A 16654-nucleotide genomic window follows, 5' to 3' on the forward strand; every position below is an offset into this window, starting at 1 on the left:
CAAGTTTGACCAAACTGCGGGAGGCAGTGGAAGTCAGGAGTGCCTGGCGTGCTCTGGTCCAGGGGGTCACAAAGAGTCGGACACGACTAAACAGCAACAACAACTCTCTAACTCGACAATTCTACGATTCTATGAATGGGGGAAAGGCAGAGGGAATGGAGAGGGAGAACTCACTTTCTTTGGCCTTGGACTCCTTGTTGCGGATGATGTAGAGATATCGGGGGCTCTCTGGACAGAAGGGGAACATCAGGAGCTGGAGGATGGAAGGCACGACCGAAATACCCAACAAGAGCGGCCAGAGCTCACTTGTGCCCAGAAGACTGTCCAGACCAAACACCTGTTGCACAAAAAAGCCAGTTAGACACCTGACATATTTCTCGTTTCATTCATTTTTCAAAAGAGATTTTGCAGGTTCCAGGGAACATGCCCACCCCCCCCAGCGCACCCCGTTCTGGACAGAACAGAAACACAGAAAGGATGTTTTTAACCATACAGTGGTACCTCAGGTTAAGTACTTAATTCGTTCCGGAGGTTCGTTCTTAACCTGAAACTGTTCTTAACCTGAAGCTCCACTTTAGCTAATGAGGCCTCCCGCTGCTGCCGTGCCGTTGGAGCACGATTTCTGTTCTCATCCTGAAGCAAAGTTCTTAACCTGAAGCACTATTTCTGGGTTAACGGAGTCTGTAACTTGAAGCGTATGTAACCCGAGGTACCACTGTAGTTGTAAACATATTTCCAGACGATGCCAAACATTTGAATTTTCAACAGAGAACATCAGGGCACCAGATTTCCACAAAGCCATCAGCTAGACCATTCAGTGGTTCTCAACCTGTGGGTTCCCAGATGTTGTCAGACTACAACTCCCATTATCCCTGACCACTAGTCATGCTGGCTAGGAATGATGGGAGTTGTAGTCCAACAACATCTGGGGACCCCCAGGTTGAGAACCACTGAATGGGAAGGCAAACTGAGGCCCGGGGGCCGGATCCAGACCAATCGCCTTCTAAATCTGGCCCATGGACAGTCCAGGAATCAGCCTGTTTCTACATGAGTAGAATGTGTCCTTTTATTTAAAATGCATCTTGGGGTTATTTGTGGGGTATAGGAATTTGTTCATTTTTTCCCTTCAAAATATAGTCCGGCCCCCCACAAGGTCTGAGGGACGGTGGACTGGCCCCCTGCTGAAAAAGTTTGCTGACTCCAGAGCTAGAGCCTTCATATCCTTAGCCAATTTCCCCCAATAATGCGATACCCCATACTTTTTGCGGCCACACAGAGATACAGTTGTACCTCGGAAGCCGAATGGAAATCCGTTTGACTTCCAAAACCTTCGGAAACCAAAGCGCAGCTTCCGATTGGCTGCAGGAAGCTCCTGCAAGCCAATCGGAAGCCGCGCCGGACATTCGGCTTCTGAAAATTGTTCAGAAACGGGAACACTCACTTCTGGGTTTTGATCGTTCGGGAGCCACTTTGTTTGGGAGCCACGGCGTTTGAGATCCAAGGTACGACTGCATAGTTAAACTGTGGAACTCCTTCCCACAGGAAAAAGTGATGCCCACCAATTTGGATGGTTTTAAGAGGACTGGACAACTTCACAGAGGAGGAGATGGCTACTGGTGGCTACCAGAAAAGATGATCATGCTTCTGCCTCTGAAATTATTATTATTATTATTATTATTATTATTATTATTATTATTATTATTATTATTATTTAATTAATCAGGTCATTGGACTGATCCAGCAGGGATCTTCTCATATTCTTAAATGCCCCATGCTTTTTCAGTTTTGAGCTATGAGCAGATACTGAATATATTTTCAATGACTTGGGGCCAGCGGCGTAGCGTGGGTTGTCAGCACCTGGGGCAAGGCAAGGGTATAAATAAAATTTATTATTGTTATTGTTATTGTTATTGTTATTGTTATTGTTATTGTTATTGTTATTGTTATTGTTATTATTAAAACCCTGTATAGTCTGCTGCTGCATCAGAAAACTCAACAAAGAGATTACAGGGGTCCCTTGATTTTCAAACGCCTTGGTACTCAAACAACTTGGAACCCAAACACTGCAAACCTGGAAGTAAGTGTTCCGGTTTGCGAACTTTTTTCGGAAGCCGAATGTGCTCCGTTTTGAGTGCCACACTTCCGTTTTGAGTGTTGCGCTGAGGTCTGTCTGTTATTTTGCATATTTGTTTTTGTGGCTTTTTGCTGTTGTTCTTGTGACTGTGTGGAACCCAGTTCAGCTACCGACTGACTGATTGTGTGACTGCAGTACATTGCTTTTTTGCTTTCCTTTTATGGATCAATGGTCTCGTTAGATAGCAAAACTCATGTTAAACTTCTGTTTTAGGGGTTGTTTTCCAAAGTCTGGAATGGATAAATCCCATTAACAGAGCCCTCTGATTTTCCTAGAATCTAGCCAATGGTGGTTCCCGCATTGTTGGGGTTGGGCTGGATGACCTCCAGGGATCCCTTCCCACTCGACAGTCCTAGGATTCTACGCTACGTGTCTGTGTGTGAGGGAGAGAGGGCGGAATCATTCTTTACCTGGGCAATGAGGATGCCGATGACGATGGCCAGCTGATTCAGTGTGCCCAGCGCTCCGCGCAGGTTAGTGGGGGAGATTTCGCCCACGTACATGGGCACCAGACCCGAAGCAAATCCTGGCATGGGAGGAAACATAGGATCAATCTGGGAAACAGCCAGAAGAATGTAACAAAACAGGAGCTGCTGTCGGAAGAATCACAGAACTGGAACACTACTAATAATTTATTTATACCCTCGCCCATCTGGTTGGCTTCCCCAGCCACTCTGGGCGGCTTCCAGCAAAATATTAAAATACAATAATGCATCAAACATTAAAAGCTTCCCTAAACAGGGCTGCCTTCAGATGTCTTCTATAAGTCAGGTAGTAGTTTATTTCCTTGACATCTGAAGGGAGGGCGTTCCTCAGGGCGGGCGCCACCACCAAGAAGGCCCTCTGCCTGGTTCCCTGTACCCTCACTTCTTGCAATGAAGGAACCACCAGAAGGCCCTTGGAGCTGGCCCTCAGTGTCCGGACAGAATGATGGGGGTGGAGATGCTCCTTCAGATCTCCTGGCCCTTTGAGGCCGTTTAGGGTTTTCAAGGTCAGCACCAACACTTTGAATTGTGCTCAGAAACGTCCTGGGAGCCAATGAAGGTATTTCAGGACCGGTGTTATGTGGTCTTGGCGGCCGCTCCCAGTCCCCAGTCTAGCTGCCGCATTCTGGATTACAGTCAGACCTCAGATTACAGATTCTTCAGGTTGCGTTTTTTCGGGTTACGGACACGGCGTAACCCAGAAGTACTGGAATGGGTTACTTCCAGGTTTCGGCAGTCACGCATGCGCAGAAGTGCTAAATCGCACTTTGTGCATGTGCAGAAGCGCCGAATCGCAACCTGCGGGTTGCGAATGTTGTGGGTTGCGAATGTGGATCCCGCATGGATCACGTTCGCAACCCGAGCATCCACTGTATACAGGACCAAGGCCATTTAGGGCTTTCAAGGTCAGCACCAACACTTTGAATTGTGCTCGGAAATGTCCTGGGAGCCAATGCAGATCTCTCAGGACCGGTGTTATGTGGTCTCGGCGGCCGCTCCCAGTCCCCAGTCTAGCTGCCGTATTTTGGATTAGTTGTAGTTTCTGGGTCACCTTCAAAGGTAGCCCCACGTAGAGCGCATGGCAGTAGTCCAAGCGGGAGATAACCAGAGCATTCGCCACTCTGGCCAGACTGCCCAGGCAAACAGAGAATGCCTTTTATCCCCCTTGCTAAATGAGCCCGGCTTCCTTCCACAGATGACTCCAGGAAGCCCCAAAACAGGGTGGGAAAGGAAGGGCCCCCTTTTATTCTTCGCAAGACGCAGTTCTGCCTTGGCACCGTGTCCCTGGGCACGCATCCAGCCTTGCTGACGGGTATCGATGACTCTTCAGTCCAAAGGTTCATCCAAGATTCTCGTCTGCTGCGGCCGTTACTCAAATGTTCCCTCTCTGCGTCTGGGAGTTTGTCACGTTACGACCAGCTGCAGAGGATGATTTCCGGCTGAGTCACAAACCAGCAGTCGCTTTGGTGAAGCTTTTTCTAGTCCCAGGGAACCACATGGCCATGGTGGGCGGAGCCAGAGTCAAAAGGGGGCGGAGCAACTAAATTAATTGTAGACTTTTGTAGGCTAATTTCTCCCAGGGGTGGGTCTACCATGAAATTAATGATGCTCCAGTCCAGGGTGGATAAAAATCAATGATTAAAAAAAAAAACCCCCAAAGAAATCGGATTTTTTAAAATTTACAGTAAATCGGATTTTTTTCTTTAAATCAGATTTTTAAAATTTAAATCGGATTTTTAAAATAAAATGCTTTCGGAGGAAAAATCTTTCCAAAGATAGTTTTCTGTTTAAGTTACATTATCGTCCAAAGGCTATTCATCAGGAAAGAAAGATTTGTTTAAAGTTTTTCATGTGTGCTAAAACTCAATCTAAGTTTTTTATTTAGGAAATTGTTTAACCACAGCAGTTAACAAATGTGGATACATATGCTATAATGCTATTGTTTTAGTTAAACAAATTGTTTAAATTGTTATTAAGGAAATTGTTATTTTCTTCCTTCCAATAAAGTACAGCAGAAAAGTTGTCGAAATATAAGCAGTTCGCTTATTAAACCTCACAATAATTTCATCATGATCTGCCTATGAATTTCTAATAGTAGAACCAAATCAGTGATTTTTGATATAACTGTAAAAACTGCTCTGAAAATTTATTATTCCAAAAATGAAACCTTCATCTGGTTGTAAATATTGAGACTGGACCAGCAAGAATGAGTCTTCCTGTATAACGCAGCACAGCAATTTTAATCGAGACCTGAGATGTAGAAGATCTGAAAGTCGCAGGGCGGTTCACCGCATAAAAACACAAGGTAGGAACGCAAAATATGTAATGAAACAAAAGCAAACCAATAAATCCCCTTCCACAAACACATTTAAACGAATAACCAGCCAAAGGACAGGTTAGAGAGAAACATTTTCACCTGGCCCTACCGACAAAAATATATCCAGATTTGCTTCTCTATACCCACTAGCATAACTTGTTCAAAACCTGTGTGTCCTTTCATAGAATTGTTAGATGGGACCCTCCAAAGGTCATCTATCCCAACCCGCTTCCTTACCTGAGAAAGCCCCAATCAGGAACCGTCCGATAATCATCATCTCGTAGGACTTGCCGAGTTTGGCCAGACCCATGAAACCGCCGCCGAGGAAAGCCAAGCCATTGTTCACAATCATCGCCCTCTTCCTAAAAACCACAGAGGAAAGGAAAGCGTCTGTTGTTGTTGTTGTTCGGCTAGTTTCGTTTCGAAGAATTTAATATGGCCTTTCATTTATTTATTACAATCATATCCCCCACACCTCATCTCGCGACAACCTGGCGAGGTAGATTATTAGGCTGAGAGGCAGGGACTGAATCTCAAGGTCACCCAGTGAAATTTCGTGGCTGATTCAGGATTCGAACCCTGGTCCCGCAGAGCCTAGCCTGACACACTAACCACTACACTGACTTACGACTCAAATCCCCTTAGAGATTGGTCAAGGGACTCTGCTGTGAAGAAAGGTTGCAGCACTGAAGAATTATTATTTTTTTAGTTTAGAGGAAAGGCGAGGAAGAGGCGACGAGATTAGACATTTATAAAACTATGTGTGGCGTAGAGAGCGGTAAAGTTGTCCTCCTCCTCTCAGAGCACCAGAATTCAGATAAAAGAAAGTCTTTCTTCACAGAGCGCGGCGTTAACCTGCGGAACTCCTTGCCACAGGAGGCAGAAATGGCTACCAACCTGGGTGGCTTTAAAAGAGAATTGGGCAAAATCACAGAGGCCACAATGGCCATGTTCTGTCGCCACTGTCAGAGGCATCTTGTGGAGGCAAAGCTTCTTTGGCAACCCCTCGTAGCCAAGTAAGATTGTCTTCCATAAACACGGTTTTAACAATGAGTCCGCAAGTGACTGTGGAGGCCAATTCTGGATCTACAAGTCCTTCCACAGTGGGGACATCGATTTCTGGGTGGGAGTTGATCACGGTGTGGATATGCCAAGCGTGTCGTCCTCTTAGCACGTTTCTCCCTTGCGTCCTGAGTTCGAGTATCTTCAAAGCCCATGACACCTTTGGTCAAGGCTGTTCTCCAATTGGAGCGCTCACAGGCCAGTGTTTCCCAGTTGTCAGTGTTCATACTCCACTTTTAAAGATTTGGCTTGAGAGAGTCTTTCAACCTCTTTTATTGACCACCAACATTACGCTTTCCATGTTTAAGTTCGGAATAGAGTAGTTGCTTTGGAATACGACAATCAGGCATCCACACAACATGACCAGTCCAACGAAGTTGACGTTGAAAAACCATCACTTTGACACTGGTGATCTTTGCTTCTTCCAGTACACTGGCATTAGTTCGCCTGTCTTCCCAAGTGATGTGTAAAAATTTCCGGAGACGCCGTTGATGGAATCTTTCGAGGAGTTGGAGATGGCGTTTATAAATGGACCCTATTTCCCAAGCACACTGTAAAATTGGCAGTGCAATAGCTTTGTAAACAAGCATTTTGGTTTCCCTGCGAATGTCCCGGTCCTCAAACACTCCGCACTTCAATCAGGAGAAAATTGCACTCACAGAGCTCAGGTGATGCTGGGTTTCGGCCTCAATTTCGGCCCTTGTGGAAAGATAACTGCCCAGGTAGGAGAAGCGATTGACATTTTCCAACGTTACGCCATTGAGTTGGAGCATAGCCATATTGCCTAGCAGATCTCGGGAGCCCTCTCCTCTTCCACAAATTGGCCCAATCCTCTTTGAAATCCATCCAAGTTGTTGGCCATCGCTGTCTCCTGTGGCGGGTAGTTCCACAGGTTAATTCTGCGCTGTGTGACGAAGGGTTTTCTTTTATCTGCCCTCCCTCCCTGATCCTCAGGCCGCTGTCTAGAGAGGATCTCTAAAGAGCCATCCAAACAATATTTTATCTCCGGATTATCAGTGCTGGGAGATAATCTTGCCCTTTAGACATCTCTCCCTAACGTTCAGATCGGGAGATAAAGAGCAAAGGCTGGCAAGTCTTTTTGCCACAGCGTGTAGGGCTGGATCCGGCCCACGCACAGCAGGCTAGGTTCCTCTGCTGTAGAAAAAGGAACGATTATTTGTTCGCCCCAAGAAACGAGGGATTAAAATCCCAGCTCCAAGTTGCAGCTTGCATATAGCCTCTGAGGGCACAACCTGCAGGAGCGTAAAATCAAAGTTAAGTTTATACAGGTCTTAACCGCTCGCTGAAAGCATTTTTTTGTTCCGGCAAACCAATCTGGACACGTCAACGATGATCTGTTTTAATCTCTCTTCAGCCTGCTGTGGGTTTTAATTTATCGTTTAAACGGTTTCCACCGCTTTTATTTCTAACTTTCATATTTATAGAGGCCAATCGGTGTACAAATGCCGTTTTCTGATAATAATTCCTATTTATGTCTTGACTAACGAGATTTACGGGCTGCTTGGCTGTCGTGAAACCTCGAAGCAGGTTACGAGAAGTATTAAGACTATCGATAAAATAAAGAAATAGAGTTTTCGTATTTGTTGTCAACCGCTTAGAGGTTTTCGGACCACCCAGCGGTATATAAATCACATTTTCTGAGAAGACTTCTGAGCTATTTGCTGGTTACTTTCTGGCAAAATTTATATACTGTTGGATTGTCCTGAAACATAATAATAATAATAATAATAATAATAATAATTATTATTATTATTATTATTATTATTATTATTATTATTATTATTTATACCCCGCCCATCTGGCTGGGCTTCCCCAGCCACTCTGAGCAGCTTCCAAGAATATTGGAGCAAGTTTACAAGAAATATTAAAATGATCAATTAAGATGATGGTGAGGACTGGGCAAATTCACGGCGGTGGAGAGGGCTATTGGTGGCTAATAATAATAATAGTAATAATAGTAATAATAGTAATAATAGTAATAATAATAATAATAATAATAATAATAATAATAATAATAATAATTTATTATTTATACCCTGCCTATCTGGCTGGGTTTCCCCAGCCACTCTGGGCGGCTTCCAACAAAGTATTAAAATACCGTAGTCTGTTAAACATTAAAAGCTTCCCTAAACAGGGCTGCCTTCAGATGTCTTCTAAAAGTCAGATGGTTGTTTATGGCGTTCCACAGGGATTTAAAAACAGTTTAAAACACTTACAAGATTAAAAGGATCAACAGCGGACAAAAGAGAGATCAAAACACATCAGTGTACTGTATTTTTCGCTCTATAAGATTCACCAGACTACAAGATGTACCTAGTTTTGGAGGAGGAAAACAAGAAAAAAAATATTCTGAATCTCAGAAGCCAGAACAGCAAGAGGGATCGCTGCGCAGTAAAAGCAGCAATCCCTCTTGCTGTTCTGGCTTCTAGGATAGCTGCGCAGCCTGCATTCGCTCCATAAGACGCACACACATTTCCCCTTACATTTTAGGAGGGAAAAGGTGAGTCTTATAGAGCAAAAAATACGGTACATATTTCTGGAAAGGTTTACCTAAGCGAAAAGGTTTTAAGCAGGTGCCAGGAAGGGTACAGCAAATGTGTTTGCCTGTCATCAAGAGGCAGGGAGTTCCAAAGTCTAAAGCTGCCCCTAAAATACAGTACCTGATTTCTTCCAAGAACAGAACAAATATTATGTGGCACCTGTAAGAGTGCCATTTCTGCAGAACAAAGTGGACAAGCATGCTTTTATGGGTAAGGTGACCTTGCAAATAACTATTAAGACTACATTCTTATTTCTGGGCTGGCTCCTGTGTTGCTCTATAGCAGACAGCAATTCAACGGGTACCGCAAGCAGTGACAAAGCTTCACCTCTTGAATTACTGCCAGTCATACGGTTATTAAAGGTAAAGGTAAAGGGACCCCTGACCGTTAGGTCCAGTCGTGGCCGACTCTGGAGTTGCGGCACTCATCTCGCTTTATTGGCCGAGGGAGCTGGCATACAGCTTCTGGGTCATGTGGCCAGCAGGACTAAGCCGCTTCTGGCGAGACCAGAGCAGCGCACGGAAACGCCGTTTACCTTCCCGCCAGAGTGGTACCTATTTATCTACTTGCACTTTGACGTGCTTTCGAACTGCTAGGTTGGCAGGAGCAGGGACCGAGCAACGGGAGCTCACCCCGTCGCAGGGATTCGAACCGCCGACCTTCTGATCGGCAAGCCCTAGGCTCTGTGGTTTAACCCACAGCGCCAGTCATGTCCCCTCATACGGTTACAGTGGTGCCTCGCAAGACGAAATTAATCCGTTCCGTGAGGCTCTTCGTATAGCGGTTTTTTCGTCTTGCGAAGCAAGCCCATTGACAGCTGAGCGGATTAGCGCTACAGCTGTCAAGCGGCTTCCAGCGATCAGCTGTTAAGCGTCTTATCAGCGGAACAGCTGATAAGCGGCTTAGCGGCTTAAGAAAAGGGCGAAAAAAGCGAATAAAACCCGCGGGGGGATGTAAGATTTTTTTCGTCTTGTGAAGCAACCCCATAGGGGAATTTGTTTTGCGAAGCGCCTCCAAAACGGAAAACCCTTTCATCTAGCGGGTTTTTCATCTTGCGAGGCGTTCGTCTTGCGGGGCACCACTGTATTACAACCTCACAAACACTGCCCAATATTGGCAATTTACCCAATCCTCGTTCAATTTGGAGTGATTGGTTGTAGTCAGGGTGGACAAAAGCCAATTTTTTAAAAAAAGAAATCTGATTTTTTTAAAATTTAAATTGGATTTTTTAAAATAAAAGGTTTTTGGAGGAAAAAACTTTCTAAAGATTTCTATTTAAGTTACATTATAGTCCAAAGGCTATTCATCAGGAAATAAGGATTTGTTTTAAGTTTTTCAAGTTTGCTAAAACTCAGTCTAAGTTGTTGCTTTTTTTAAAAAAAATGGTTTAACCACATCGGTTAACAAACACGGATACATATGCTATAATGTTATTTTAGTTAAACAAATTGTTTAAATTGTTATTAAGGGAATGATTATTTTTCTCCTTCCAATAATGTACAGCAGAAAAATATAAACAGTTCACTTATTAAACCTCACAATAATTTCATAATTATCTGTCAATGCATTTCTAATAGTATATAACCACATCAGCAATTTTTGATACAACTGTAAAAACTACTCTGAAAATTTAGTGTTCCAAAAACGAAATCTTCATCTGGTTGGTAAATATTAAGATTATAGCAGCAAGAATTTAAACCAAGTCTTACCGATTAGTGATTTAAATCAAGTCTTACAGACTAGTGATTTAAATTGTGATTTAAAGACAGCTATTCCACCTGGCTTTCAATTTGAAATTAGCCTGATCTTTTATTCCCCTTCCCCTTTTTATGAAGATTACCCGCTCTGGGACCTCACAGCTAATTCTCCCCTGGTCTCCTCACTGGCCCAAATAGGACCAATTCAGCCAGCCAGCCCTGGTCATCATCTAATGTTTATTGGATGGATTTCCCCCCTAAACTGATTTTTGAATTCTGAATTTACTGTTATTCACGTTTTATACTGTATTTTAAGCTGGTTTTTTGTTGCATCAATTAAATTTGTTGTTAGCTGCCCTGAGCCCGGTTTTCTGAACTAGGAAGGGCAGGGTATAAATTAAAGTTGTTTATTATTATTATTATTATTATTATTATTATTAATTTGATTTAAATCAAATCCACCCTGGTTGTAGTTTGCCCAGGGATGGGCGCTCTGCACATGTTCAGAGGAACCTTCTACTGGTACCGTATTTTTCACTCCATAGGACGCACCTAGTTTTTAGAGGAGGAAAACAAGAAAAAAATAATATTCTGAACGAAACACTGGGTGTATGATTTTTGTGGTTCATGCTGTGGCCACAGACATGTGATCTGATGGTGAATTTGGGGTGACCCAATGCAAAAATCCTGAGGATCCATATGGATCCGTGCTTTGCAACCACATTTTTGCACCATTGCGGCCCCAGGCAACAGTGGGTGTGTTATTCTTTTGGTGCAAGCTGTAGCCATGGACATGCTATGTGATCTGATGGTGAATTTGGGGTGACCCAATGTAAAAATCCGGAGGATCCATGGGCTTTTACCTCCCCCCTCCCAGGCAGCCTCCTTTATTGCTAGCGTCCCTTATCTCCCTTCCCGATCGCTTACCGATCAGCTGCTTCCTTTCAACACTCCTTTCCCTCTTGTTTGCCTTGGTGTCTTTTCCTTAAGTGGAGCAGTTTTTTGCTCCTCCTTTCCTTCTAATTTCTGTCCTTATTGCTTTAGTCTTCCTGTTTCCCCCCCTTTGCAAGTTTGCTGTCTTTACCTCCCCCTCCCAGGCAGCCTCCTTTATCTCCAGCGTCCCTTATCTCTCTCCCCGATCTGTGGCTTTGTTTCAACACCCAATTCCCTCTTTCAAAAAAAAAAAAAAAAAAAAGCATGATCTGCTTTTTACCCCTGGGCAATTCGGCTCCAGGGACCCACACATTCGCTCCATAAGACGCACAGACATTTCCCCTTACATTTTAGGAAGAAAAAAGTGTGTCTTATGGAGCGAAAAATACGGTACTTTGTTGCAGCTTCACACGGAGCGGGCTTACCTGCCGAGCCATTCCGAGACAATGCCCACCATGAAGGCAGATATCATTCCGCCGATGGAAAAAATGGCGACCGACAGGGACCAGAGCGTTTTGAGGGTGTTGGGGTCGATATGCTCCCCATTTCGGTGTAGCCAGGTAGCATTGTAGTTCTGTTCGATTATCTGAGCGAAGCAGGAAGGAAGAGGGTCAGTTGGGAAAAGCCCCTCTTATATCGCAAACCGATCTGCGGTCTTCGGATGGAGGGCAGAATAGAAGCTTACTTCTCTATTATTATTATTATTATTATTATTATTATTATTATTATTACTATTACTCTATAATGGGTCATCATTTTTGTATATCTATGAATTATAAATAAATAACTTATTATTAATAATAACAAATAAGTTAAATAAATAATATTTAACTTATTAACTTATAGCGGTTTTGTATATCTATGAATGATAAATAAATACCGTATTTTTTGCTCCATAAGACTCACTTTTTCCCTCCTAAAAAGTAAGGGGAAATGTGTGTGCGTCTTATGAAGCGAACGCAGGCTGCGCAGCTATCCCAGAAGCCAGAACAGCAAGAGTGATCGATGCTTTCGCTGCACAGCGATCCCTCTTGCTGTTCTGGCTTCTGAGATTCAGAATATTTTTTTTCTTGTTTTCCTCCTCCAAAAACTAGATGCGTCTTGTGGTCTGGTGCGTCTTATAGAGTGAAAAATACTGTAAGTTATTATTATTCATAATAAATAAGTTAAATAAATAATAAGTTATTTCTTTATCATTCATATACAAAAACTCTGACCCATCACAGAGCATCATTCTATAATATACTAAGGTAAGATAGCTACTTAAGTCCAAAGAAAGAACAAAGTCAGGGAGATGGGGGAAAACAATAAAAGGAGGTTCCTAAAGAGAAAGGGAGAGAAAAGGGAAAGGAAGGGAAAACAACTACAGAAAGATAGAAGAGGAAAATGACTTCCAGCTCTCTGTCCTGAATCTTCATTCCTTCAACCATTCTATCCTCTATAAACCAGTATTTTTTCGATCTTTGCACCCCAATATTTCAAGTTCGTTTTCTCCTATGCAAAAGGAGAGAAATTTCCAGTCCTTCGCAAATGTCAGTGATGGTTTTTCCTCTAATTAAACGTGTTCGCTTTGCCAGTACTGTATATAAATTATAATAATAGTTTCACAATTTATTTATTAAAGTGCGTTTAAAATACCCTGATTTGTGTTGCATGAGCTACAAGCGCACAACCACACACAGACAGCCAACATTGCTGGTTCTCTTCTCTCAACCTTTAACTCTTTTCTATTGCGTATCTTAAATTGCGAGTACGGAGGCAGGACCTGGCTTTCTATTTATTAAGTTTATCAGAGCAAACCAAACCATAGCAATAATCCACAGTGAATTCTTTAGATTACTATAATAGTTCGTGGACAGAGCGGCTGTTTGCCATGCAGAACATCTCGGGTTTAGATCCTTGGGATTTAGGGTTGGGAACGCCGCCTTTCCCTAGGTGTTGCTAGACTACAACTCCCATCATCTCTAGCTAGCAGGCTCAGTGGATGATGGGAGTTGTAGTCCAACAATACCTGGTTGAGAGGGGCTGGTGTGGACAATACTGGGTTTGGCGGACTACTGGTCTGACTCCGTAGGAGGCATTGCCTTCTGTTCCGAATTGTTTTGTCATTTCATTTAAGAAAAACCATTTCATTTTTTCATTTAAGAAAATCCATATACCGCTCGATTGTACAAAAAAAACCCCCAACAACCTAAGTTGCTTACAAAAATTACAAATTAAAATTGTTGGTAAAAAGCAGGTAGCTAAAAAACATTTGGAAGAATGTTTAATGCAAATTCTTATACAGTGGAGTCTCGGTTTTCAAACGTAATCCATTCCGGAAGACCGTTCAACTTCCGAAATGTCCGGAAATTGAAAACGGAAGCCTGAATACAAAACGGAAGCCGTGTCGCACATTCGGCTTCTGAATATCATTCAAAAATTGGAGCAATTAGTTCCGGATTTTCAGCGTTCAGCTTCCAAATCGTTTGGCTGCCAAGACGTTAAAAAACTGAGGTTCCGCTGTAACACAAAATGGGGCTGCTTTGATTTTACAAAATATATTTGTACAGTGTATCTGAAGAAGTGTGCATGCACACGAAAGCTCATACCTAGAACTGACTTAGTTGGTCTTTAAGGTGCTACTGGAAGGAATTTTTTTTGTTTAGAAATTAATAATAATGCACAGAATTAGATAAATTAACAGGAAGGATTCGAAACCAGCGGGATCAGTGATTCTTAGAAGACTGGAGTAAATATATGAACTATTTGAAAAGTAACTGTGATTACAGATTACGCTAGTAGGACTGAAAGAAGTTTTGTAAGGTGGATTATTTGAAATATAGACCATGAAGAGAATTATTAGTTAAGGGTAATTATATGTAATACAGAAAGTAAGAAATGCAGAATAAGTGATAAAGAACGGAAAATCATCGGAGGAGTTGAGGGAAGTCCAAAATATTGTATAAGATGAGAAGTCATGTTGTATGACTGTTGGAACTGATATGTTAAAAAAAATAATAAAAATGTGTGTGTGTGTGTGTGTGTGTGTGTGTATACACATATAAGTGTGTGTGTGAGAGAGAAATTAATAATAACAACCCAGTCTTGATTCACTCTGTAATTTCCTGTCCTTTCATACCCAATAATATACTTAAAAAAACAGAATTATCTTCCATTCTTTCAGCCTTTCCCAACTTGCTGCCCTCCAGATGACTGGGACCACCCCTCTCTTTTCTCCCGAGACAGCCTTGGGGTCTGACCCTCTCTCCTTCCAGGGGGACCCCCCCCCCAACAAACCTCTTGTGGTGCATTGATGACTCCGATGTTGTATCCAAACTGCAGGGACCCCAACACAGCCGTGAAGACGGACAAGATTAAGGTGAGGGTTATCCTGCTCCCCGAATCTTCCTCTCCTTCCTGGGAGAAAACAAGGAGAAAAAAAAGAGAATGAGCGATGGATCCCTTTTCTCAGCTTGCAGCTGGATTCCTAGGACCCACGTACCTACGGGGCCGCTTCTCCTGGTACGCCCTGCGGAGAGGTCCACAAATGACAACATTTTAGAGGTCCCGGGTCGCAAGGTGGTTAGATTGGTCTCAACTAGGGCCAGGGCCTTTTCAGTACTGGCCCCGACTTGGTGGAACGCTCTGTCCGAAGAGACTAGGGCCCTGCGGGACTTGACATCTTTCTGCAGGGGCTGCAAGACAGAGCTGTTCCACCAGGCCTTCAGCTTAGATTCACTCTGACGACCCCTTATATGGGATTTGGTATATAAATTCTCCCTTGGCTTTTTTGCTGAGACATGTAGGACCAGCATGGATAGCTGGCTCAGGTGAATATCTGATGTTTCCTCCCTTTATGGTCTTGATTTATGGGCTACTACTGGCGCTGTGGGTTAAACCACAGAGCCTAGGACTTGCCGATCAGAAGGTCGGCGGTTCGAATCCCCGCGATGGGGTGAGCTCCCGTTGCTCGGTCCCTGCTCCTGCCCACCTAGCACACCAGTGCTAGTAGATAAATAGGTACCACTCCGGCAGGAAGGTAAACGGCGTTTCCGTGCGCTGCTCTGGTTCACCAGAAGCGGCTTAGTCCTGCTGGGCACATGACCCGGAAGCTGCATGCCGGCTCCCTCGGCCAGTAAAGCGAGATGAGTGCCACAACCCCAGAGCCGTCCGCGACTGGACCTAATAGTCAGGGGTCCCTTTACCTTTACTAAAATGAGGCTGCATTTTAAGCTGTATTTTAAGCCATATTTTAATTAACTGTTTGGTGGTTGTTGTATTGTAATTGTTTTATTGTAATTCGTAGTTGGTGTTAGCCACTGTGAGTCCTCCCCTGCCGGCGAGCGAGGGATATAAATAAACATTTATTTACTTATTCTTTATGCGTGTGATATTTTGACGTCCTGATGTCGCGCACGTGAGCATAAGCAAAACCCCACATTTGAGGGAAAACACACTTTGCGCATGCCCAGAAGCATGCCCTGGTCTTTGGTTTGGACTCGGTCTGACCCCCTCCTTTGGTAATCCTCAGAGAACTCTAGCCCAATGGTTGCCATTAAATAAATTTATTATTATTATTATTATTATCATTATTATTATTATTATTATTCCCAAAAGGACCCACCACCCGTGTTGCAAACTTTGTGCTCAGAAGATGGCTCACAGAGATGGAATTAAGAAACCTCCAGAGTCCCAGGTTATCCCTATACAGTGCTACCTTGGTTATATACAGTGCTACCTTAGTTAGACCAGAACGAGAAACCTCTGTCTGGTTGCCTCAGCCTCGGAAACGATAATGCGAGAATTACATGAAGATGATGTACAGATGGTACACAACATCAGTGCAGTTAGGGAAAATGTACAAAACTAGTTCAAATATATGTTGGAAGTGTAAGGAAAAGGAGGGGACATTTTATCATATGTGGTGGGATTGTAAGGTAATTAAAAAATTTTGGGAAATGATATACAATGAATTGAAGAAAATGTTCCATTTAACATTTGTTTAAAAACCCGAGGCATTTTTGTTGGGGATTGTAGGGAAAGACCTGCCAAAAAAGCTGAAAAACATCTTCATGTATGTGACAACGGCCGCAAGAGTCCTAATAGCACAAGGATGGAAGACTGAAGAAACCCCAACTAAAGAATCATGGCAAGAAAAATTGACGGACTATGCAGAACTGGCAAAACTGACATATAAGTAACGGGACAAGGATAACTGTGACTTTAAAGATGAATGGGAACCCTTTACAAAGTATCTGAAGATGCAACAAAACGAACTGGACTCCTTGGCAGGTTTGGAATAAACATGCACAAACTTTTTATTGATAAGAATCAGCTAAATAGTTTGAGGATCTATACAACTTTGTAACATGCAGAAAATAGCATTCTTAGAGAATCCAAAGACTGGAACTGAGGGAAGTCGGGGGTGGGGGCCGGGGGGGGGGGTTGTGTGGGAGGGAAAATGGGGGGAAAACAAGGATGAT

General features: G+C 43.3%; 1 protein-coding gene across 2 annotated transcripts in view; it reads right to left on the reverse strand.

Annotated features, from left to right (window-relative positions):
* SLC2A4 (solute carrier family 2 member 4) overlaps positions 1 to 16654 on the reverse strand; it is a 50643-nt gene that overhangs the window by 13418 nt on the left and 20571 nt on the right. For both annotated transcript variants that reach the window (XM_083706808.1, XM_083706807.1), the window contains exons 2-6: positions 14469 to 14588; positions 11615 to 11775; positions 5174 to 5298; positions 2545 to 2660; positions 175 to 337 (exon numbers count right to left, since the gene is read on the reverse strand). In XM_083706808.1, coding sequence (XP_083562934.1) covers positions 175 to 337; positions 2545 to 2660; positions 5174 to 5298; positions 11615 to 11775; positions 14469 to 14588 — 685 coding nt within the window. The remainder of the gene's footprint in view (positions 1 to 174; positions 338 to 2544; positions 2661 to 5173; positions 5299 to 11614; positions 11776 to 14468; positions 14589 to 16654) is intronic.

Source organism: Podarcis gaigeae, assembly GCF_964106915.1.
Source record: "Podarcis gaigeae genome assembly, chromosome: 13".
Taxonomy (NCBI): domain Eukaryota; kingdom Metazoa; phylum Chordata; class Lepidosauria; order Squamata; family Lacertidae; genus Podarcis; species Podarcis gaigeae.